This window comes from Pelecanus crispus, chromosome 5, assembly GCF_030463565.1.
Source record: "Pelecanus crispus isolate bPelCri1 chromosome 5, bPelCri1.pri, whole genome shotgun sequence".
In the NCBI taxonomy this organism is placed as follows: domain Eukaryota; kingdom Metazoa; phylum Chordata; class Aves; order Pelecaniformes; family Pelecanidae; genus Pelecanus; species Pelecanus crispus.
Genome location: NC_134647.1, coordinates 23,334,235 through 23,360,156, shown reverse-complemented (window position 1 = coordinate 23,360,156; position 25,922 = coordinate 23,334,235). Strand labels below are relative to the sequence as shown.

At 39.0% G+C, this 25,922-nt stretch overlaps 1 protein-coding gene across 1 annotated transcript in view; it reads right to left on the bottom strand.

Annotated features, from left to right (window-relative positions):
• Positions 1-14,920: 14,920 nt before the first annotated feature.
• Positions 14,921-25,922, bottom strand: part of UBR3 (ubiquitin protein ligase E3 component n-recognin 3) — a 117,113-nt gene continuing 106,111 nt past the window's right edge. The window contains exons 35-40 of the mRNA XM_075710034.1: positions 23,454-23,561; positions 22,842-22,952; positions 21,807-21,983; positions 19,905-20,114; positions 18,144-18,283; positions 14,921-17,525 (exon numbers count right to left, since the gene is read on the bottom strand). Of these exons, the coding sequence (XP_075566149.1) occupies positions 17,408-17,525; positions 18,144-18,283; positions 19,905-20,114; positions 21,807-21,983; positions 22,842-22,952; positions 23,454-23,561 (864 nt within the window). The 3' untranslated portion in view covers positions 14,921-17,407. The remainder of the gene's footprint in view (positions 17,526-18,143; positions 18,284-19,904; positions 20,115-21,806; positions 21,984-22,841; positions 22,953-23,453; positions 23,562-25,922) is intronic.

The window sequence follows — 25,922 nt, the reverse complement described above, 5'->3', positions numbered from 1 at the left end:
TCCCTATTGTTTCTGCTGCAGCAGTGGCATGACCAGGAGACTGAAGGACATGAAATTTTCTTGTGAATCATGGAAACTGTGGGTAAGGTGAGAAAGGTCCATGCAAAGCCAAAAAATATAGTGCCCATGCAGAATGTTAGACAAACAGCTGCCTGAATAGAATGGTAGCAGTAATTACGCCATTAACTCAGGTGGGCTGAACACATTCACCAGTGTACCAAACGCATCTCTCTCCACAGTCAATATGCTACCGTCAGCACAGGAAGAAGGAAAATTGACTCCAGATACTTTAATTGTCATCAACCATAATGCCATCAGGATAAGCAGGCAAACAAAGATTGGTTTTCCAGAGCCTAACACTTTCTCTTGATATTCTGACCAAGAAAGTAGTGGCTACAAGGGTAAAGGAACAGTAAAAGATGCAAAAGGAGGACATGTGCTAGCTTTAACTCTTCCCTTATTCTGAGCTGTTCGTATCTCATACATGCTCTACTGCTAAAAGCTACTCCTTTTATTAATTCATATCATGCTATGTCAGGACATGCATTCATTTTCCTGAATTTTCATCTATTTCATAAGAAACATTGTAAAATTAACTCAGTCCAGTGTTTTCAAATGTGTAGTTCTGCAAACATCTCCTTTTTCCACATATAATATCAGTACTCCCTCTCCACACAGCAGGGTACAGTCAGTGCCTGAGGAAGGAACAACTGGATGAGGGGTGGAGAAAAAGAGGACCAGCCAGCAAGAGGCTACTGATATGCCTTGTACCTTACAAAGCAGCAGCAAAGAATGAAAAATCTCATACTTCCTCTCCTCTCCTCACATGCCATTACCACAGACCAATTCTCAGCTGTGTTCAGCAGAGTTTCTTGGCTGGTGTGCAGCATTCAGAGGGGAAAGCTCATCTTTACAATGTCAAACGTTTATCCCAGAGTAGTGGCATTCTAGCCACAGCCAACCAGCTTTCTGGCTTTGACACAAGGAAAGCATGAATGGCCTCACACAATGCATTATTCAGAGAACTTCTCTTCCCCAGGGAGGGGAAAATTCCTTGCAGAAATTTTGCACAATTAAATAACAGCAGTTTCTCAAGTTATTTTTCAGGTTTCTGGTGTGGCCTTGCTTTGTTAATGCTGCATCAGGTTCATTGTGCGGTCTCCTTCTGCTGAAGTACCACACAAAGCAGTCACATCTCATCACTCCAGACAACCCGCCCTTTCCCTACTATTTATGTCACTTGTCCAACTCCCAAAACAAGAGCAGTGCAAAGACATGAGAGATGCACGAAAGGCAGGACAAACTAGGAGGGAACAAGCAGGAGACTGATTTAATGCATTAGATGGTTGTTCCTTGTCCATTCCTACCTGCAGAGCAGTCCCCCTCCTTTCCACAAACGGCGGAACAGATGCCTTCCTCAGCTGCACACTCTAACTCTTTGGGTGACCACCACCTTAATTGTGCTCTCTTTTGTCCTTCAGATTCTCCCGCTACAGCTCCCTTACCTTCCTCCTCTCTCTTCTCCCCATATTAGGAGTTACATGGCTTTATCAAAGAGCACAGTGATAATCCATCACAGCAAACAAGTTCCCATATTTGATTCCTCCTGTTAGCACTATGAGGAACGTGGCTCCATATTTTAGTCTGGAACGCAGGAGTCTTTACTAAAAATGCACACTCTGAACTTGTGTCCTGGATGATTGCCGGATACCTTGCAGCTTGCTTATTCTGCTGCAGTACAGCTCAGTTAAATCTCATGAAAAGGAATTAAATAGTAACAACAAAAAGAAAAATTCCTACTGAATGAAGTGCTGATTGTTCCTGCAGGTGCAAAGCATTCCCAACTTCCCTGAAACAATCAAGCCAAAGGTGCCTTTCTGTTCTCTGGCTCTACATTACTGAAGTTCAGCTGTAGAATAGAATGGTAAGAAGTTTTGTGCTCACCTGGCCAGTTATGCTCAGGGTTTGTATGAGGCCTTTTTTCCCCCCTTCTCCTTTTTTGTTGCTGATCCATAGAATCATAGGCTCTCCGCTCATCTCACTTTCTCCTCTCTTGTATTTCCTTGTGTTAGATCACTAGAATTCACCTCTAGGGAGGGGAAGTTTGTACTGAAAGAGAAGCTACACACAATGTATCACACTAAGTGTGTTCAGATGACAGCTTAAAGCTGGGGGGAATCGCCAACCAATTTTTTTAAGCAGAACAAAAGCAAACCAATACCATAATTTCCAGTACTTCAAAACCCCTTCCTGAACACGAATGTTCTTTGATTACCCTCACAGCACCACATAGTGTATCAGCACTTTGTTCATTATTCCCTTCTCCTCCGCTTCCTCAGCGGTAGTAGGCTGGTAAAGACAGTAACTTCTGTTTTTGCAACACAAAATGTTCCTCTTCCTCAGACAAGCCTGTGCTCAGGAGCCCCTTGTTAGTGAGCTTCTCCAGGCATTAGCACAGCAAGAATCATTGTCTTTGTCCAATGAACTTTTTATTCTGAATGCATTTGGCAAAAACACCGTAAAATTGGTCCCAGCGGCTCTTAAAGCAACCAAACAGCCACTGCGGTGCTCACTAAATCTCTCTTCCATGTAGTTAGAAAGTCAATAATACAGGTACAGTATTTCTCCTACAAGGATTTTGCATGGTACTGGATAAATCACTTACTCTGCACATACATCAACAGCACAGCACAGAATTCTGAGGAAGAAAACACACGGCAGCCCTCACTCTCAAACGTTCACAAATGTATTGCAACAGATAATATTTCTACAGGTTCTTAAGTGTGGAACACCATGGAGCAGCGAGTACCAGCACAGGAGAGCAAACAAATTCATCCGTGTTTCCAAACCAATCCATCTGCACTTAAACTGACCTTCTATTTTAAAAATATCTGAAATGGCTTTTAGAAATCTATATCCACCTTGCCTTCTAGCCAGACTACCATATGAAAATCTTGGCCCAGGAGAAAAACAGCTCTACTTGATTCAAGTCACATTTTTATATTTGGAATAAAACTTGGGTGAACTCTTCCATTTTTACACAATATCAATGTCTATTTTGCCACAATGTCAATAACTTACACCAACTTGGATAAACACTAGAGGATTAAAGGATATAATGTTAGAAAAATAAACGCACTACAGTTTGAAATTGCACACTAAGAACTGAGCTGGACTTCAATATGGGGGTACAAAAAGAGTCTAAAAAAGGGATTCCGCGTATTTTCAGAACACATTCCACAAGATTCCACAGTAGGTTAAAATATAACCAATTTACTGCTTCTACCAGAAAAACCTCAGTAACTACACGATTTGCTGACACTGAACCAGTATTATTGTACATCTTCATACTAACAGAAGTTTCTGTACAAGAACATAGTTTCCCACTTAAAAATTTCAAAATACCTCAAAACAAAACACTGATCCTTGGTTTTGGCAGTACAATGACATTGGAATTCCAGAGTGGACACTTTGAAGGGGAGAATGAAGTGAAAAAAAAGAAGTTTTAAATATGAAAATTGAAAACCACTTTGTATTTACACAGAACTAAATGCACTGCTTCAGAGAAATAACTAGAAAGACATCTTAAGTTAACCTTTTCTTCTCGATTTGTGCGCAGTATTGTCTATGGGTAATGGTACCTTTTCCTTTCTTTTGTTAATAGTTGCATACCTGTATGTACCAGGGAGGGAGAAAGGGACAAATATATTTGCTTAAAGGAATTTATCAACTATTATAGTATTTGCAATGTATATTATGGTTCGCTAGTTACTAGGAGGTTGCTTAAAGAAGTACTACATACTAGAGCCAGGTCTATTTTGGTATTTAGGGAACTTACAGAGACTTTTCTTCAGTTATTCATGGCTTTGTCCCGATGCGCCTGAATCCTGTGTCACGCCTACTTACTTCTTGCCTTGTAGTATCTTCTGCCATTTTTAATCATTTAACCATGGAGATTTTTTTTCTGTTTGAGTATCGCTTACCTATAGATCTTGGAAAAATAGCTACAGCCGGTCGTCACCCGCAGCGGCAGGGTACCCGCACGGCCTCAGCAGCAGCACCTGCACGGCGCTGCGCAAGCGGGCCCCAGGCAGCCCAGGACCCCCAGCCCCGCGCAGCGGGCGCCGCGGCCTGTCAGCGGGGCAGAGGTCGCCTTCCCTCCCCTCCCCGCCGCAATCCCCGGGGCTGACACCAGGCTCCTCTGGCTCTCGGGGAAAAGACAAGTTCCCGGCCGTAGCGACGACCCGCGCCAGCGCCGACTCCCTCAGAGAGGCGACAGCCCCTGCCCCACTCTGAGCGCCAGCGGACTGCAAGGCAAGCGGCGACCGCCATTTCGGAGCCCCTCTCCCTTGAGGCGCGACCCCACACGGCGGCGGGGCGGTGCCGCAGGGCCGGAGACCTGGCGGGAGCGGAGCCGCACCCGGCCGGGGCTGGGCGAGGCGGCGTGCCGCGGGGCAGAGCCGCGGGGCAGAGCCGCGGCGGCGGCGAGGCGCCCCCGGCCCCGCCCGGCCCGCGCGCTGAGGCGGCGGGAGCGGCCCCGCGCTTTGCGCGAGGCGGGGGCTGCGCGAAGCCCCCTCAGGCAGCGCCGCGCGGCGGTGGGGGCGCGCGCGGTTACCTCAGGGCGGGCGCAGCGCCGCGCCCGGAGGCGACGGGCCGGGGTCCCTCAGGAAAGGCCGCTTAACCGCCATAAAAGAAGAGCAGTATTTAGTGAGCTTTTAAAGGAGTAAGTTAGGAGCAAGAAACAAAATTAACCCGTGTATGTGCATAGTTAGTATTAAAGAGCTTTCTCCGAGACGTACCCAACGCCTCACTTCACTCTCTGTATTCAGTTCATTGTCCGGATCCATGAATAGCGAGCCCGGCTCCATCTGTACTCTGAGAAATGGGGCCTGGTGAAGGAAATTGTTTTAAAAAGCACTTCTCCCCCTTTGGGAGTGAGTGTGGAGGAGTCCCTCCCTCTTTGGGCTTCTCCTTTTGTGCCTATTAGTCTTTATTTGAGCTCAGGCATAACCATGTTGCAGGTGATTTCTGGTTGCCGGATGAGAAGAAATTTAGGTAGGTATTTCTATGATACATTTTTCTTAGTTTACAAAAAAATCTCAGAGGAACAAATGGGAGGCTGTTCATTTGCTCAGTATGCCAGTGCTTTTTTCAAGTGAGCTCCTTCTCCCTCAGATTAGCAATCTCTCTATCAGCGTTTTGCTGGCTCATCGTGACCACCCTCTGCTTCTTCCACAGAATTTTTAATTGTATCTGTCTTATTGAGTCAGCAGGTCTCATTATATGCGATAAGCAGATCTCTATTTTGGTAGTCAGAAACACACCCTTGGGCTCTGATCGGCCTTGCCCAGGGGCTGTGCTTTGGGTGGCAATTCCTATAATTCTAATTTAATCTGTTACAAATAAAGAGCAACTGCTGGATTCATCAGCTTCAGTGAGGTCTGACTCACTCCACAGCATGCAGTACCCCTTCAAATACGGAAGCACTAGATCAGTTCTCGTCTATATTTAACTAACAAGTAGTCTGTAAGTAATCTTCATAATAATTAAAAAAAAATTACAAGGAAGGCCTTATATCCATTATCTTTTCATAATTATTTAAGATGCAAACTTTAAAGACTGAGGAGCAACGACATTTCTCCACAAAACTCTTCCAGCATCACCTTTATCCATTGCTGTACCAGTTTTGTTTTAACAAGGCAGTAGTTTCTAACAGTGCGTTGTCATCATTCTAACCAAAGTACAGCAATTTTTTTTTACCTTTCTCTTGCTTAGTGAACTCTTGTGCTTTGTAATCCTATAAGACACACATCTTTTCCTAGCATTGACATTCTAGTAAATTATGTCAAAATAATCCCTTATCAAAACTGAAAGTAACTGAAGCCAAACCTTGATTTAGATGGTCAGTAGGAAACGAAAATCCTAAGCATTTTCTCTGAATTTAGCCCATGGCAACATTAGAAGGAAACTGAGGTGAAACAAGAGTCTCCCAAAGTTTTGCTGAGCAGTTCTCCATTTCATACTGTTGTTGTTTTGTTGAAGTTTTGTACACTGGAGTGTACAAAGTCTTCATCACAAGCTGTTATTTTCTCTGGCTGTCTGCAATTATAAGATCCTGTAGTGTACAGGATTATATAAACACTGTAACAACAAATTGTAACATAGACAGCAAATAGTAATATAGACACACATCTGGTCAAGCTGACCCTTTTGGACAACCAACAGGCTTGTCCAAGGCAGATCCAAATGTTTAATCCTACGTACCCTCAGTTTACAGAAGTTATACTTTAAAACATCCCTATCGTTTGTGCATAATGTTCTAAAACATCATTGTTCTCCATCAAGTTGTGTAAGAAGCACCTAGATTCAAGCAAAAATAACACCTACATGCAGTATTTGGCATGTTTTCCATCAGTAATCTCAAGAATTCTTTGATAATCACAATCTAGAAGCTCTGGGTATTCCCAGATTTCTCCCAGATTCGTATGTTGGTTTTTGAGCCAGAGAAATTTCCTCAATTACCACTAAATCATTTCAGCTCACACAGTCTAAACCTTCATGAGCTCCGTTACAAAAGTTCATTTATATCTTAATCTTCTTTATTTCAATCTCTTGAGTTTATATATAGAATCATAGAATCATTTAAGTTGGAAAAGACCTTTAAGATCATCCAGTCCAACCATTAACCTAACACTACTAAGTCCACCACTAAACCAATTAAGAGTAGGGTAATAATTTCATGTTTCCTGGTTTGGTGGCTGGACTATTTTTTAATGAAAGAAAAAAACTGGGAATCATTAAGGTTGGAAAGGATCTCTAAGATCATCAGCCCAACAATCAGCCCAACACCACCATGCCCACTAAACCATGTCCCAGAGTGCCACATCTACCCATTTTTTGAATGCTTCCAGGGATGGTGACTCCACCACCTCTCTGGGCAGCCTATTCCAATGCTTGACTACTCTTTCCGTGAAGAAATTTTTCCTAATATCCAGTCTAAACCTCCCCTGACACAGCTTGAGGATATCCCTGTACCTGCTTGCTTTGTTCTGATGCTGATGGTTTTTCACTCCCTTTTCACTAGGTCCTTGCAGGCCAGCTAGAATCAGTTTTCCAAACACTGCCAGCCTGTTGAACATACCTGTTTCCAGTCAGGGTACAGTCACGATGGTTAACTACACTGTATTGGAGCTACATGACTGGTGTGCTTACAGACTGCAAATCCCGTGGTGGATTTCCAAACAGACGATGGTCTTCTGTGGTGCAGCAATTTTCATTGCAGTGGCTTTGTAAGTACAACTGGAATTCACAACTTGCCAATAGCCATCCACGAATCACAGAAATACCATAACATGGAATTTAAAAAGGCAGCTAAGGATTTAAAATTAACAAAAACAAAAGAAAGAACTTCCCCCCCCCACCCCCCATCTTAATTCTAACTTGCCCATTTCAGCAGGAATAAATTTCAGATCACATAACCCTTCCATTTTTGTAATGTTATACAGGTTAAAGGAATACATTTATTTTTAGTCATGTTCTTTATTGGCACCTGCACTTCAAAGGTTTGCATTTGTTAGCAGTCAGACAGTTAACGTTACTGTTTGCAGTAATAGGAAGAGTTGTCAATCCTGAACTATGATTTACATGAACATTGCTTATCTTGAAGCCAAACCAAAACAAGCCATATTTAAGTGCAGCCATTATTTTTTGTTGTTGCTTGAAATATCAGGTAGAAAAGAACAACTCTTAATTGTTGTAATATTTCTGATTACACGTGCAGTGATGATTGACCCGTTACACAATGGCTACACTAATGCAAGCTCAGTGGGTGATCAAGCCATTCCTAGCCTTTCTTTAGACTGTATTTGAAAATTAAACAATTTGTCATTTGTATGGCCATGGCTAGATGCCAAAAGGTGAAAAGCTATTATTAAATGAAATGGTATAAAATGCTATAGCCTCAAGAATTGAATGGGAATGGAGTATTTCCTAGGCAATAAATAGTCTATGGTGTTTAACTGATAAGCTTTTCCAAAGTGTATTCTATGGAAACATTCAGTTGCTGAACATTAAGTAGTTTTGTGGGGGTTTTTTTGTGAATATGTTAATGTTTAAATTGACATACAGTACTGACTTACAGTGAAACATGTAACCACCAAATTATAAATGGAAGTATTTTAATCATAAAACATATAATTATAATGGAACCTACTCTTTCTGTAATTAAAAAGTTGAGATGCACCATTTTACCCTGATTTATAATCTTAAAATCTCCTTATTTAAATGGGTATACACAAACAGTATTCACTACAGTAAATCCCTTTAAAAGTCAGGAGGACTTCATGCTTTTTAAATACCTGTTCGTCTCTGAGCATTTTTCTTTGCCCGGAGATGGACTTGTGATTACAAACAGAATGCATGATTGCATTAACCTACACACATCATAAACACTGGTGAATCAGAAGTTAATGTAATAATACTAAACATGTTTACTGGAAGGGAAAAAACAGTTGCTGAAGACTTTAAGGACACTGCTGAAATGCATACTACTTCTGTTGAAAATCTTGAGGCAGTTTTAAATTCCAGCTATGCAAATATGGATACAGCACTCTGAACTGTAAGTATCTGAGTTAATGCATATTGTGTCATATTGTCTTGTCCTACCAGGTCATGTGGGTGCTGCTTTGGTTTTCCTTTCTTAGCTTTTAAATAAATGCAAATACACCTTGTTCAAGGGTTGCCACCATCTTGGAGAAGACAAACATAAAAAAACTCGTGGTTCAACCAGTTCTTCACATGTCCCTTTCTTACCTCAGGAGTTCATCAGTGTTCTGCTTCATTAATAGGGAGAACTCACGTTAAGACTTCCCTCTATCAGTGCGTGGTTCCTCTTCCAAATCATGTTGCACTTTGTTCACATGGAAACATCCCCCATCCTACCTGCTACTTTCCTCATCTGCATCTCTGCCTAAGAATAGGGTTGCTGTATTTCTGGGAGCAAAAGAATAAGGTAAAGGAAGGATAAGGTGTGCACAGACCACGGTGTGTTGTCATTTCTAATAGCTCGTGGGAGAGTCCCAGAGCCCATCTCCAGTCCCAAGTCAGGGCTCAGGCTGTAGGAGGCTAGGTCAGGGCCCCTGAAGGAAACAAAGCTGACAGTTCTCAGCCTGCTGAGCTGAGCCAAAGCCCAGACTGACTCTGTCTGCTCTGTCCTGGAGCAAGCAAAATGCTTCAGTTCAGAGTTCTCATCTTTAAATCATAATTTCATCCTAAGTACTCCCCGTCCCATTCACCATCTGAGAGGAAAAGCAGGACATGTGCAGGTTCAGGTACAGTAAGCTGTTCCCAAGGGGTCTAGTAGCCAAGGTCTTATTGCAGTTAGGCTTTCATTTAGACAGACACTGAAACAACAGCTCCTAGCTTTGATGCATCTGTGCATACTCGCATACAAAGATGGTTGCTCTAGCTGAGACATCTAGTTTTGTTCTCATTTGCACTGGTCGAAGAAAAATGTGAATACAAAACTACTGCATTACCTGAATACAGAAGACAGCAAGGGCAAATCAACTGAGTTTTACAGTTTGGATTTGAAGCAAAAAACAGCAAAAGGGACTGAAAAGGAGAGAGAACCTCCATTAAAAAATTCTTCAGCAATGAAAGAAATGAAATACTGGCAATGTTAGAGCGGATTCCACTGCCTCTGAAATCAATGGAAGTAGTGAGAAGAATATTGGAGCTTTATGCATATATTCAAAGATGATTTAAACTAGAAGCCAGCAGCTGCGGAGTAGTCAGATAAGGACTAGAGAAGTGTGGCAAAACTATGTAGGTAGCAGCACAGCATTAAAGAGTAATTACACTTGCGTCGGGAAAGAGCAGGAGAAGCAGTTCAACAATATAACAGTTCTAGCCAAGTCTGAAGTGCAAGGTACATAACTATAGGCCAGCCCTTACAAATCATAAGCACAAACTGCAGATCTCAGGCAGATGCCTGGAAACAGAAGAGGGGAGATGGAGTGCCTGATATAGAGATAGCACTGAAATGTAAATAGCATCACTGAACTATAGTGAGTTAGAATTATATTGGATTCATTCCCAGCTCTAAACTCCAGAGGAAAGGTGACTCAGAGGACTTAAAAGCCAACAACAAACAATACACATAGAAGAGCCTACATGCTGTATATTCTAGATACCAAGAGAATTGCCAAGAGGAGGATCCACACAGATTCTAGCAAGCGATGTGTACCGCAGTTAGTGGTACCTGATGCGCAGCTCTTCCACAACATGAGTCAGGTTACCCAAATACCATAAACTTACCCTTTATTCTGCAGAGCTGAAGGGTGATGCTCCCAAGAGTAATCCTTAGACTTGCTTCATGCAGCTTTCTTCACAGAGGCAGCAGTAATATGACTGGGAGTGCCATTACAACCACTCATGCCTACATTAAGAATTATTGCTGGGCAGACTTGGTATAATTATTATGTTTAAATCTCTGAATTTACCCTTAGTGGATGAGCATCTGAACCACTGAGTGACCTGTGTCACTCAAATGCTAGGCCTGAGTAAGTATGCAGGAGATTATTAATATAAGTTTGGAAGGTGAACTTATCCAAATAATCGCTTCCCTTTCTCAAAGATCTTTCTCCTTCCCTCTTGCCACACAGCATTTTTTTTTCCCCTGTAGTACAGAAAATTAAAAGCTGCAGAAGGACAAAGTATGATGAGATGATACTTCACATTAAGAATATCCTATGCAAATTCCCAGTAATTACACTGTATACGATTCTAATAAATAGCAATGCTGGGTAAGAGAAATCTACAGTTCTTTATTTGCTGCTTTTCTTCTTACAGCTAATGAGTTCCCTTGGTGTTCAAAATCCATCTTTGCTGCCACACACTTACAAAGGTAAATCACTTGAATGGGCTGAGCTTTCTTCTATTTATTGTTGCTAGGGGAACCACCTTGTTGGTATTCACCAATGTAACATGTCTTTTGACGTGTGTTTCTGAGGACCAGATGCAACACAGCTGTACAGCATTCAGTGAAAAAATGTATTGCAGCATCCTTGGAAATACACAGAAGAGCAGCATTACTATAGTACCTTAGCTTGAGATTGGTTTGGATTTCTTACTTGTTTCTTTAGACAGAGAAGAACTGTAAAATATGTAATAATCTGAGTAATATTCCCTAATTCTGCCCACAATTTAAACACAAAGAATTACAGTCTGTGAAATAAGTATTGCTAAAATAGTGCCCATCTAATTTATTTTAAGTACTCTTTTCCTTGTAAAAGGAAAATTCCCCTTATGAAATCTTGCTATTATCAGCTATGTGACTAAAAAAACCCAATCCAAGTAGGGATAAAGTGGAAGTATGAGCCATTTCTGAATAGCCAGGTATCTGAAGGTTATTTGAATGACATCAGTCACGTGCTGGAACGTATCAATTGTACAAATACAGCTCTAGACTCATGAAAAGCAATAAGCATCTTTGACTCTCAGAATATATTTATTTCTTGAGATAGCAGCTTCTGGCAGGAAAAAAACAGATGACAGAGATACTAAAGAGGTATCATTATGTCCAGAGTCACGGCTGACTATGGGAAACAAACCAATTTTAATTTCCTGGTGATTTTGAGTACTGCCAAAATATCTGTGTGGGAAGGAGTGATATTTGAGGCTGAAGGCAGCAAAGCATGAAAGCATGCAGAAAGCATAAAAGTGAAGCATGAAAGGGCTGTATCTCACTTAAGTCCCGTGTGCACATTTATATTTCTTTGATGATTACAGATCCTGCTACCTGGATTGCTGTAACACCAGTTGATCTACCATTATAGAGCAGCACTTACCTGATTTACTTACTGAACAAAGCAGGAGGTGTTCCCTGTCTTAAAGGAGCTTGTAAGCTAAGTGTGACACAAAACCAACAGGCTGAAGCAGCCAGCCAGAGAACCTAAATGAAACAATACTTAATAGTCCCTTCAGCTGCCCTGAAAACCTTGGTTTAACAAAACCTGCAAATCTATAGTTTATATGATGCGTAACTTTACACCAGCGGTCCTCACTAAGTACCTTGTTACAGAGCTCTCAGAGATTAAAACAGCAGCTCTGTACTGAACTCTCTTGAGAGCAATGTGAAGTTGTCCTAGTAGGCTGGCAGTATCTATCCCTAAAGGCATGCGGAGATACCCTGAAAAAATGCAGTGAGTTTTAAGTTTTCAAAGCTGATGTATAACAAACCTAAAATGACTAGCACTATAGAGCAAGAAAGCAGCCACAGCCTCTACAAACTAGTTTTCCAGCTGTACCCCCTGGCTATGCCTGCATAAAGCACTCTGAGAGAATGCAATCTTATTTGCGAAGTGTTGTTAAATAGTTGCAGGGAGCTCTCCAGCTGTTTTAGGGTTCTTTTGTTGTGGAATACTACACAAACAGGGCAGTTGCATATCCAATATGGAGACAACAAAGGCATGAAAGAAATGGCTGCGTTACATGGAGAGCACCCCAGCTTTTCAAAGGAACAGAAGGAAAACACTTCTCACAGCAAATTGTATTAGTGGCTTCAAGAGCCAGGTGCAAAGGATATTCCTTGACACCTGAAAAACAGACAAAGGCTCATTATCTGCTTTAGGTATTTGGCAGTACTTACATGTAATCCCCAAGAACATGCTGTTCTGATTTGGTAAGTGCCTCAGTATGCAGTTCCATTCTACTTTAATATTGGACCCATACACATTTGCTCACCACATTTAAGGCCAAAGCATGGAGACAGTAGATATGCCCAACACTTAGAAAAATTATTGTTAAAATGAAGGAAACAATACATTTGGGTCTTTTTCCATTTTTAATCTGTGAAAGGTATCTTGCTTTTTTGCTGCAACATTAAAAAAAATTAAAAATCCAACCATGAGCAATAAGCCCAGCATAATTGTTTTCAGTCAAAATTATTAAAAAGTTTAGTAGTCATGAGTTGAAAGCAGTCCTATGATGGGAAATGTATTAGGCACAGGAGATGGAAGCAATTCCAGTAGCTAAAATAACACAGACATTATGGGCAGCATAGGAATTGACTGAGGGAGTTTGATTTTAGAAGAAAACAGTTTTCCTCCAGAAAATTCCTGCTCCATGACAGCAGGTAATGGAAGGAAAAAAAAAAAATTAGCTCCAGACCTTAAAACATTTGTTTCCATACTCAGTAGAAATGGTAAGGTTTACCATCCATGTGCTATGTATAAGGGATAACGACAAAAGGAGTAGTAAGTTGTTTATTGGGTAGTAAATCATTCAATGATGTGAGGGGTTTCCATGGAACCAGCTCCCATTTTCACGAATTAAGAGACCAGCCTGCTCTGCATCAAGTGACAGAATTACAGGAAATGGCTTTTCAAATAATGGTACTTTCGTGAAAGCTCATTGTGAGACATTTTAACTGGGACTCAGAGCTAAATTTAAAATGCATTTCAAAAGAGTGAGTTTCACATTTTCCTGTACCATGCAAAGCCATACATTGCAAAAATTGTATTTTAGGGTAGTAAGCTTAGCTTTTTAAAACTATCATTTATTTAACAAGATTCAATTTTGCTTTCTCCCTGGTGTTTCAAAGAAACACAACATTTGAAGCATGTGGTATTAAATCTCCTGAATAGTATTAGTGGTAAGAAAGTACAAATGATACAGTGATTAAAAAAAAAATTTAAAAAACTACCAATTAAAAGGATTTTTAAAAATTTATTAGAACACCCTGGCCATTTACACAGCTAAGAATTCATGAAGTGTTTGACTTCACTGAGAATACGCTTTTCCTACTTATGGACAGTTACTTCCAGGAATTAATAGCTAGTACAACCTAGGCAAGATTACAACCCCAGTGACAGGACATTATAGTGGCAGAAGCAGCAAGTTAAGTCATGAGGCTGAACCTGCAGCAGCTGGGGCTCTTCTCAGTGTAAGAGCATTTGGAGGCAAACACCTGCCCAGCTGAGAAAACATGAGAGTAGGTGCTCAGGGCACTGTGCCCTACCAAAAGGAGGCATTCACGTAGCACGGCCTTCAGACCAGCAGTATGGATCTCACTGACTGCAGCGAGCAATCCACGCAACACGAATTGTCACACAGAGCCAGCCCCCTCAGATTACATGCGCTCCCTCATATCCCACAGTTGATAATTGCGAGCCACGAGCCTCCGTATGCTGGGTCAGCTCATTCCTGTGGCTTTCTTACTTTGAAAACTGTATTTCATTCTTATCTAGGCTAATGCTCAGAAAGGCTCCATTCATCATTACCCCCACCTCTGAGAAAAGAAAGTGAAAAGCAGGACTGCAGAATCTGGGTTAGATGAGAGTTAGGTCTAAATCATATCAAGATCAGCACAAAACTCACTGTCTCCTCTGGCAGCTGTACACAGAGCACAAACTGATCTCATGGGATTCTGAAGTAAAGAATAACATTTATTGGATACTGTAGCAAAAGACCCCCTTTTTAAAGGAAAAATGTAATTTGCTTGTGAAATGCCGAGAGTTGCACCAGATTTCTATTGCAGAGGTGATGAAAATATTCATTGAAAATTTCAGGCCACCACTAAAAAAAGACTCTATTATCTAATGGTCAAGGTCAAAACACAACTGTTTCACCAAATTTCTCAAAGATCAAAAGAAAAGGAAAAATTTAATACATAAATATATACATCAAATCGAAATAATAGTTATTCCAGAAACAGATTTGACAGAAGAGAAGATCAAGCACGGTTTTCCCAGAAGTACAGTTTCTCAGCTCAGCATTTTAATTTTAGCAGTTTGCAGCAGCAACGCTGTAATAGCTGGCATAAAATTAAGCACAACTTGAAGTGGTATAGTTATGAGTAAAATAAAATAATCCAAATTACTAATACAAAATACATGACTGTGTGTAAGTAACAAAAGAAAAAAACATACCAGATTTACTCTCTATGCAAAGTACTTCGCATGCATAAGCTTTTGATATTTAAATAACTGCCTGGCTATTGGGTGGAATTCAATAATAACTACATTTTGGATGACTGGGGTAGAGAGAAAAAATTTCACAAACACACAGATTGACAGGAGACTTTTATTAACATATCTTACAATGTCGATTACTGTATTCCTAGTTTTATACTCTTCTGATGTGTTATAAAGATTGATTTAGATCCTACAGTAATGTACTGTACTTAAATGATCATTCATACAGGATATCACACCAGAACATTTGAGTAATACACGCACACACCACTCTAGTTTGGACCTGTTATTTTTCAAGGTAAGCTTAATAAAGTAGGATTAAAAAAGTTACGGGGGAAATCAAAATTCTTGTTTAGCAGCATGCAAGAATATTCAAGTACAATTTTTCAACCAAGTGATTTTTTTTGTTGTTTTTAAATTGACTGGTGACTAATTCACCAGTACTAAAATAAACACTATGAAATACCCAAATGTTAAAGTTAAGGCTAATAGTTTTACTTCACATCCATATGCACAACCAGAGAACATTCCATTTTAAATAAAACACAGTAATCAAATTCTGGATACATTATCTCTTGTAAATATAGCATTGGAGCTTCAAACTACAGATTACTCAAGTTCATGAGCCCTGTAATAATGTTATGCTGGAGATGTAAAGAATATTTTTGCTCTTTAACCACACTTAGAAAATGGCCTGATATTCATAATGAGCAATGCAAAAATATTACAGGCAGAACTTATAATACAGTATCAAAAAAGTAATATTTTGGAAAAGACAGAGCCATTTAGTTGGTGAAACAGAGTAATTCTAATCTTACAGGAAGTACTGTAATACTTTTGAAATATATATATATTTATATGTATGTATAAAAACCAGCATCCTTTATTGTGGGGGTTTTTGAATTGCAGGTATCCAGAAAAACCTCATTGTATTTACTTACTTTTCCTTCTGTCCATTCTCCTTGATTGCTATACAGTCATTTTATTTCCCCTATACACTTTTCACTAGATAATGACTTCCACTGGGGAACTGTTTTCATTGTATATGTGGTTTTATCATAAGATGTTTTTATTTTACACATACAAATTTTATTTTACACACAAGCTATGAAAGTCACAACTACCAGGAACTGCTTGGTAGTATGTATGAAATAGCCAACAAATGTCCAACACTTGTGAAAAACATTAGTAGCAATATATTACATACCAGTATTTTAACTATAACCTTTCCTACCTACTTACACTGTGGGGTTTAGCCCAGTCATGCCTGTTCTCACAAATTTTTTAGCCTTCTAAGCATAAACTGTTTTGGCATTCATCCAATGAGGCTGCACATGCATTGGTTGTTCAGCTAGGCTATCTCTGTTGATTTTTTTTTTTCCTTTCTAGGAAACCAAGCAGAAAGAACAGCGGTTACTCTGAACAACTACCATATAGAGGAACCTCCTGAAATGACAGGAAAGATACAAAATTATGTTTCACTTGCAGAATAGCCTGCACATTTCCAATCCAATCATTCTGAAGCATACATCTGGTTTGAAATGACAGGCAGGCTTATGGTGGTTATGCTTGTAACTGGGATCTGCTATGTTGGGCGCCATACAGATTCTCTATATACAGCAATTTCTGTATGTATTATCACAAACAGTTTATTCAACTAATATGGGAAAAAAACCTCCTTTCTGGAAAAGAAATTAAAAAAAAAAAAAAGAATATGTGTTCTGGATTACATTAAGAACAATAAGACACCTAATTTACAGCTATTTCACTTATTTATGGAGAAAAAAAAAATTATGAAATTCCTGAGAATGCGTAAGTTTTCAGTAATGCCTGAAATATTTCAATAGACCTCTCACGATAAGTGAAATACTCCTTAAAATTCAACTTTCAGACCAATTGCTACCATGCAGTCTCACAATCGTTTTACAAATCCTGTCTAATTACAAACGTGTATCAAGCAAAAACCTCAAACCAACACAAAAAAGGCAAAGAAATTTTATCCAACACATTTAGTAGATGCAGTAGACATATACACTGTTTCAGCAACAATTGCTAAAAACTCAACTCCACGCAGAGAAAAATAAAAACCTCACAGCTATCCCTGGAGCCTCTAAACAACTGTAAGTAAAATTTGTGCTTCTTAACAATAATGGGCTTTAAAAAACAAAAGAAAAATGGACTACTGAGTGCAATCAGATTGCTCACACCATTCTGAGGGTTTAATTGCAAATTATTGTATCATTATTTAGTAGCAACAGCAGCTAATTTTGCAAAAGATTTCACATGTTGACAAAGTTCCATTTCCCTTTTATGCCCATATCCCACTCCACCCCGAGCCAAAGAGCTAAACTCCCATACAATTAAAGCTATTGTCAGTCAAGATGCATTCATTCATGGCAACAGCAATGATATGGTGTGTAGATGGTGATGATTTACAAGCCATTATAATGTGGCCCCCATCTTTTATTGATATGATCAAAAGTATGAGACACCCACTGCTGCTCAAGCACTTTGTATCTTTCCTTGCATATGTAGAGAGGTTTACCACGCCTGTAGGGGGGGGAAAAAGAAAAGAAAAAAAAAAGTTAATATGCCAAATAAATGGAAAACTGCTTCATTATGTAATCAACACATGATATCATACAACTATTTTCCCAGGGGAAGTGTGCATTTTTATTGGTGAGGGGCTTTTGGTTTTGCTTTTATTAAGGTAGTTGCTGGGATTTCCCTTCCTCCCTCTTGGATAGCAGAATCCAGAAAACATCTCTTGTTCTTTCAGGAAGCTACACTCCCCTCCCTACACCGGAATCCAGCTGCATCATTTAAGGCCAAACAACAACTTTGGGAGAGAAGCGTTTCCCAACACAACACTCAGAACTGACCGTCATTGGGAATGGCAACATAGAAATCTGTCTGTTGGGTGCCTGGTATGTGTAACTCAGTGATCATGATTACACCACCTTTGGGCCAAAAAAACCCCCAAAAACAAAACCAGCCAACCAAACAAAAGAAACCACCCCAAAAAAGAAGAAAAAAGTCAGTCCAACTTGGAGTAAATGGGGATTTTCCACTCAAGGTAGAGATCTATTATTATCTGTTATTGCATGTATTGCGTAACATAAAGTTGATCTACAGCAACAATGAATATACTTGTAATGAAAACATTACCTAAGATCTCTGTCTTCTTCACCATGTGCATCTAGATAAACAGAACCCCAAAGGCAGAAACGATGGCCTCGTATGATGATGATTACAGATGCATTAATCAAAAGAAATATTCCCGTCCCAGCTCCACAGTTTTGAGAATGCTGTAATATTATGGGTGTAGAAAGGGAAGAGTGCAAAGATTCTGTTAGTGTCTGTCAACTTTCTAACAAAAAGGATTTCAAAAGTAGTAATTAGTTTTGCTTGAAATAACATACACACACTATTTACTGAGACAGTTTGACAAAGGATGGCCTGCCCCAAAACTCTCCAAGCAAACGTGAACTTTGTCTATATAACTGCCATAGTAACAACCTGCATACAAAAATGGTTCCCTACTCAAAAAGCGAGGATATTTGTTATCATGTAAAAACAGAACTACCTAACAAAAATGAGCAAAAATATTCTCTACAATATTTTGAATTTCTTGTTGTATGGCAAACTGTATAGCATGATGAAATATTTTTTAGGTGGCAAGAATAAGCAAAAGTATTCAGAAAAACTTAATATTACCTCTTTTACAATCGTCTCTATTGCTAAACATTTGCTTTCTCTATCCATGCTTACAGGTCTAGTCTATGGCTCTACAAATCTAGTAAAAAAAATTTTTTTAGTAAATCTTGCTTGCTTCAATATGTCATTCATCTCTATAAATGGCACGATCTGTATTAATCAATTCATTTTAGCAATTAAAAAACGTGTTCTTCCTATATAGTTTTATTACAATTAGAGGCTATAATCCCATCAACTATAATAAAATGTAATTAACTGTATAGATTTTTAGGGTGGGGTTTTTTTTTTTTTTTAAACTTTGTGTTTTCATGAAGCTTGACACCTTAAATGTAACTGTTAATTCTAGTTTAAATTTTGCCCACCCTTCCTTCTTCCACCATATGAGCAGTATGAGAGAGAAAGGTGAGTTCAAACAATTTCAAAAAGGTCCAAGATCCCTCTGAAATGTCTTTGGGCTTGATTTTATGCCCTATTTGTAAATATCTCTCCAACAAATGCCCCTCATAGTTTGTAAAGCCCATGTAGTTGCAGCCTTCTACTAACTGTTTTATGGTAGGAAACAGCTGTCAAAGCAAAACTTTATCGTAGACAGAAAAACAATACTAGATGCTGTCCAACTCAGGTTCCTGAAAGATCTTACATATATGCTGACTAGAAAACTTTGCTGCTGAATTAAAGTCAAAGGCCTTAAAATGATGCTTATCTAGCTATAGTCTGTAGATCACTAGTAGATGGTCAGGTATACCAGAAAGTACTCTATAAAAGGAAAAAAAAACCCAACCCATACACTGACATTCTTATGTATGCAGAAAGCCAGAAAACAAAACAGAGGAAAATTAAAATAATATACGAACAATCAGAATGTAGACAAATTTCAATTGGCTATGAATCAAAACCATGTGTCAACATTACACCCAATGGCTTTGTAACAGTTTTTCAAATAGGTGAAATAGGCTATGGGCTTAAAAAGGTGAATAAAATCGCTCTCTAGGATCCAGTCTAGGTCCATCTATCAGAAATAAGCACTAAACATTATTAGTGGGGGTTGGACTAGATGACTTTTAAAGGTACCTTCCAACCCAAACTATTCTATGATTCTATGATTATAAAAAACACGTTTTGGAAAGAAAACCATCAAAACTGAGCAATGGAGTTAAAAACTATCCATGAGCATGAGCATCAATTACAGAATTTGAGTTAACTCTCTCTTACCAGTACACATTCACAGTAACTCTGTTGTTTGCAGCATAGTCCTTTCAAACATACAAAAGTACCACAAACTAGACAAACAGCAGGATCTTTAGGAACCTTGGTACAAACAGTACAAGTCTTTCTGTGATAATACTGAAAAATGGTATTATAATTCTCAGGCAACTGAAGGAGGCGTGGCAAGTCCCACTTAGGCTCCTGGATAAGCAAAGCCTACGAATAAGATAAGAACAATATATCAGTTCTGCACATTCATTTATGCATTTATACTTTCCAAGAGAAGAGAATACCAAAGAAAGGAAGCAGCAGTTTAAAAATCTCTCACTACTTCTGCATTTCGCAAATTTAGAAGTCAAAAGTCACCTTGCAATAGTCATCTGCTTCTCGCTGAACACCCTCCCCAACTGTGGTCACATTTCATCTTTTGTAATGGGTGCTAAATGAGCGCTAGCCTTTTCCCAAGGACATTTTCTAAATGTGACGCTTTTTAAGCACAAAAAACGTCATAGCTAAAACAAGAGGATTAAGACTGATCTAAAGGGAAGCCTCCCACTCACTACCCTAAGTTATTTTGGCAACACCAACACACTGCTGCCAAACCCTGGCACTGACTACAAAAGTTGTTTCCTAGCTAAAATTTAGACTAAAACTTTCAAAAACAGAACTGAACTTAGGCTCTGTAAATGATATTTGAAGACATCTGCCTGATGTCCAAAACTGTTGCGCACACAAATTTTGATGCCATTAGGAACTTACCAGTCCTCACAAATTTTTGATAAGTCAGGCACCACCTAAATACTGGTTTCAAACCTAAGTCTTCTCTTTTGCTCTTAAAAACACTGTCCAATTTTATGGTGGTTTTTTGTTGGTTGTTGTGGGTTTGGATTTTTTTCTTTTAAGACAGTAACGTGTTTTCCTTCAACCTACTCATTTTTACTTCAACATACTCATTTTACTTGATGGGCATAAGGGTCAGATGGGATATTTCTTGCAAGGTGTAAAATTTTTTGAAGAGTGCTTGACCTCAAAACCTAACTTGGAAGGAAAAAAAAAAAAAAAAAAAGGAGGAAAATTGCATTTGTACCTGGTTCCTTTTCAATCATGGAAAGGACACTATCAGTTTCACTGCAATTTCTCTCAAATGCCTATCAGACTGGCAGCAACTGTATTTTGAGATTAATCTGAGTATTCAAATTTTCACTCACAATAGCCTAATTCATGCCTGCAAACATGCAAAGGCAGGTGCAGATCATGTTGCAGAGAGAAGAATGCATCTGGCTTGCCTTTTTGAAACCATAAACTTAGGAGAGGGGAACTTGAATTGTTGAGATGCAGCTTCTTCATAAAAACAATGCAATAATGTTGAAACGTTTCCATTTCACAATTGATATTCCAATTGCACTGATTCAAGTCCTGGTATTGCTTCTTTAACCATCAGAGAAGACATATCCTCTTTTATCAGTCAACTATTAGACAGCTTTTAATCTTTTGATCTTCTTCCGTATTGCAACTGAAGATGCTCAAAAATATCAATAATGTCTAACAGGCAAGAAAAACTTCTGATAAGTATTTTCTTAAAAGACAAAGTTTCTGTTACATGCCCTTGATAGGCTTCAGGTGCAGAAGATAAGTGTACCTGTGTACACTTAGTATCATCTAAGCATAGTGTTTCTATTTTCTGTCTCCAGCAATCATATAAAAAACTGGACAGGTTTTCTTATTCCTGTTTTTAACCAATCCAACCCACATCCACTAACTAGTATTTCTGTCACTATTTCTTTCTCATTTACAAGTCAGTTTCTCAGATCCTTATTCAAAACAATAGTGCGTGTGCATAGCTAATCACGCAATCAGTAGTGGCTTCCACATCAGCACTATTTTGGAAGAAGTAATTTTGCTACATACCTTTACTTGATCTGGATGTCTATCTGCAAATGAAGCCAATTCCGAGCACCACTGTGATATCATGTCAAACGCTGGCACTGGCCAATCGAGACAAGAGGCACTGGTGAACTGATGAGCTGACTGAAAAGATGGTAATAGACCCAAACAGCTTGCAAGAACTGTGAATTCTTCATATTCCTTTTAGGTATGAAACCAGAGAAGTTTAGATTAATACCTACACTCTGAATTTTTAAATAGTTTATTAAAAATTTATCTATTACAATAGAAAAAAGTAAAGACGTTCTAGTACAGTGATGCTAATAGTCATGCTCAGAGACATAGAAAAACTTCAATTTTTTCCAGATTACCTCAAAACGGATTCTCATGATACAAGAAAACAGGTCATGGACCTGGGGGGGAAAAAAAAAAAAAAACAACACAACCCCAAACCCACCCAAAACCACAAATCAAAAAACTGCAAACAAAAAAAAAGAAAACCCCAAACTCTTCACTAATTTTTTTCTTGTTTGTCACCCCAAACTGGCTTATAGCTGGTTTAGAGACGAGACGATTTTGAGGCAAGGAAATGAGGGAGCTGTCCTGCAGCAAACTCTACTTAAATCAGTCATGGAACTTAAACATAATTGTCCGTTGATGCAATGTCTCTGAGAATAAAGTCCAACTATTAACGGGCATTAAGCAAAATCAGGACTGAATTCCAGTCTATGTGGAAATTACACCATCTCTGCAAATGCCAGACAAGTTTTAGAAGTATGTTGGTATTTTATGAGACAGGCATCTATGACCTGATAAAATAAGCATGTATTTGCTGAATTTTAAGAATACAGTACCATTTTTCAGGGAAACTGCCTTGAAAACAAATTTACAGAAGACAAACAATGCTGCAGAGCAATGCTATAAAACATGCTAAAAAAAAAAAAACAACAAAAACTTAGGATAGGCAACACATATGATGAAAAAGACACCTTAAAAGTCTAATTTTTGATCCCCAGCTTATCAATGGAAACATTTCAGTGTGCCCCTCTCAATCTGTACCTGGCAACTAGGTAAATCCCCTCCAAAAAGATGGTGTTGAAGAAGGCTTGTGATCCTGAGGAAAGGCATGCAGAACTGCTGCAGATAGCACTCTACAGAATCAGGATTTACCTACGGGGGAAGGAAGCAATTACTAAATTCTGCCCCAGATAAGTTGTCTCCTATGTAAGAAACTCCAATATGAACCAAATGTTTTTTAAGCATACTATATAAACCACTGCATCAAATACATTCCAAAGGCCAGCATTTCACTAATAATCTGAAAGAACTCTGTGGGTTTTCTTTCCCCCCTTGACAAATGTTTTTTCTACTTAAATATTCAGTTTCCCAAGTTTCTGAAAGGTCTTTCATACACATGATTAAAAACCACAATTGTAAGAAGTATTTGTCAATAACTTCCTCAACATAGCACTGGCCATATATGATACTAGTAAAAGAAAGATTTGCACAGGCAAACTGTCCCAAAGGGATGTGCTTTGATCTAGAAAATAGAGTTGTACTGCAGTCTTTAGCAAGATCAGAGAAAAATCATTACAACAATGAGGCTGAAAAACTTAAATAAGAGACAGAAAGGGGACATGCTGGATAAATTCTCAAGAGATTTGCCAATACCACTGTTAATTCTTCAGCCTCCTCTTCTTCATATATCTTCCCCTTAGACAGCTCACTAATCACATGACCCAGCAATACTTCCCAAGATTTTTCTCCACTGGATGTATTCTGCAAATAAGAAGGAAAGAAATCCAAAATGCACTGGTCATGAGGAGAAAATTTCCTGTAAAAATAACAGCAATGAAGTGCATTTCCTTTTGATCAACACATGAATTTTGACATTGTTTTAAAAAAAAAAAAAAAAAAAAGAAAAAAGAAATTCTGCAGAAAGGGAATGCATTTAGCTCACAGAGTGAAGTGTGAATTGCTACTTCAATTACATATGTTCTAAACTGTTATATGAAAACACTTTTATAATGTTGCATTTCCCGTGTTTTTTCTGTGAGTATAAAAATGCTTACTTTAAAATTAGGAAGAATCACTTTATGGATATATCATGTTTTGACAGCATTTGAATTCTAATACAACTAATTTAACAAAAAAAAAAATAGTAACTTTCTAAAATGTACCAACCAGAATGAGTTACAAAACACTTGCTGTGTATTTTAAGTTGAAATGAGTCTAACAGAAAATGGAAAGTTGTGTTTGGAATGAACAATACCTACTACAGATAGGAAAAAAATATTTAGTGGAAAGAATAAATAGCCACTTAGCTTTGTGCCATAGCATTTACATTTAAAGGCAACAATTACAGAAGGCCATCAGAAATAGAAAGCAGTATTCACATAAATATTTTTCTTCTAAGTCATAATAAATTCTACCCAGGAAAAACATGACTGGATCTGAATTTTGAGCTCTGTTAGTGTATGATCAACATAACAAACAATGAGGGGGTGGAACGTTACTAGGATTCTTTAAAAAAAAATCCAAAGCAACTAGGTGAGATTAAATATATAAAGACTTCGGTACATAACAATGTATATAATTCATCAGTTGGTTTCTTTAGTGCATTTTGACATCAATTATAATTGGTAATTTTAGATGGGGTTTTCACCATTCAGCACTGGAAAGGCAGACTTGCTGTTTATGCTCATAGTCTAAGAACCAGAAGGCAGCACATATTTACATCAGCAGCTAGGACAAACCTTTCGTCTACATTATTCCTGGAAGTTTACTCCACAGGCATTTACAGTGTGCTTCTTATGACACCACACGGCACCTTGCAAAGATAATGAGAGTGAAGTTGGGAATCAAAAGTAGAATATCCACCTCTCAGCCCTGCTGAGAAATTAAACTCTTAATGTTGCTTGATCATTCAGCATGAATAGAGAGGAAAGACTTCAGCTCACATCTAATGTCTGGAATACCAAACTGAAATGGATTCACGTGGCATTATCCACAGACAAAAGTTAAGGTGCTATCTGTGTAGTCATCCTGGGATCAAAATGGCAGTATTACCAGCACATAAGAAAAAGCCAGCTTAAACCACACATTTTAAACCATTTGGGCCTCAAGAAACTTTAAAGAAAGAACTTGGACTCCTAAACTAAAAACCAGCTTCCCTCGTGACATACAAAGAGAAAGAACTCATCTGAGGACTATGACTAGGCTCAAGAAGAGAAGGGCTGCAAGAAAGCAACAGGGAGTTGTGCGATTACCGCTGGCCGGTCCTCAGTGCTCAGAGGTCCCTTGCACACACGTAGGGTCCAGACAGCAACACTGTGCAGGAGGAGCAGGAAGCTGGAAAGACATCTAGGGACAGGCAAACTTGCATGTGGGGCTTTTGCAAAGGCTCTGCACTTGGCGTGGATTATCACTGGGGTGGGATGGAAGCCAAGAAAGAATTAAGTGCAGGAGTCCCTGAAGGCCTGAGGATCGTGCAGAGATCACCCTAAGCACATACGGCCAAGCCGCTGTCAGAAGTTGGACCTTTGTACATAGATGATCTACATGAGACAGACAAGAGGAAGGAGGACGGTTTTCAAGGCAGAGTAAGAGATGCTGTCAGTACAGCACATACGCAGCCTGGAGCAGTGTTCGTATCTACCCCCTACCTCTTTTGCTCTCCCACTTGGAAAACTGTCAGCCTTCAATGGGCTTCTTACAGGAGAAAAGTCAAAATTCTCAAACTGAAGTTAACCTGCTGTGTTATTTGAATTACACTAAATCACAACATCCATTCACAGTAACATACTGTTTAATGTGCTACTAATGTGAGGGGCTTATGTGCTAATGTGCACTCAGCCTTTTCATCCATGAATGACAAGCACACTCGTGAAAATTCCACTAAAATGGACTGTCTTTAATATCAGGAGAGATGGCTTCTTCATAAATTCATTATCTAAGCTATTATCATAATTTGCAAGCCTGAAGTACAAAGTGCTTTATGCGAAGCAAATGCTTTCACATGCTTCTACAAGAAAACACCTTAGTACTAATAGGTAGCAAGCCCACCTACCACATGCCCTAAGTCTATCTTCACACAGCAAAATCTCTCAATGCAGACAGAAAATTAAACATTGTAAATAT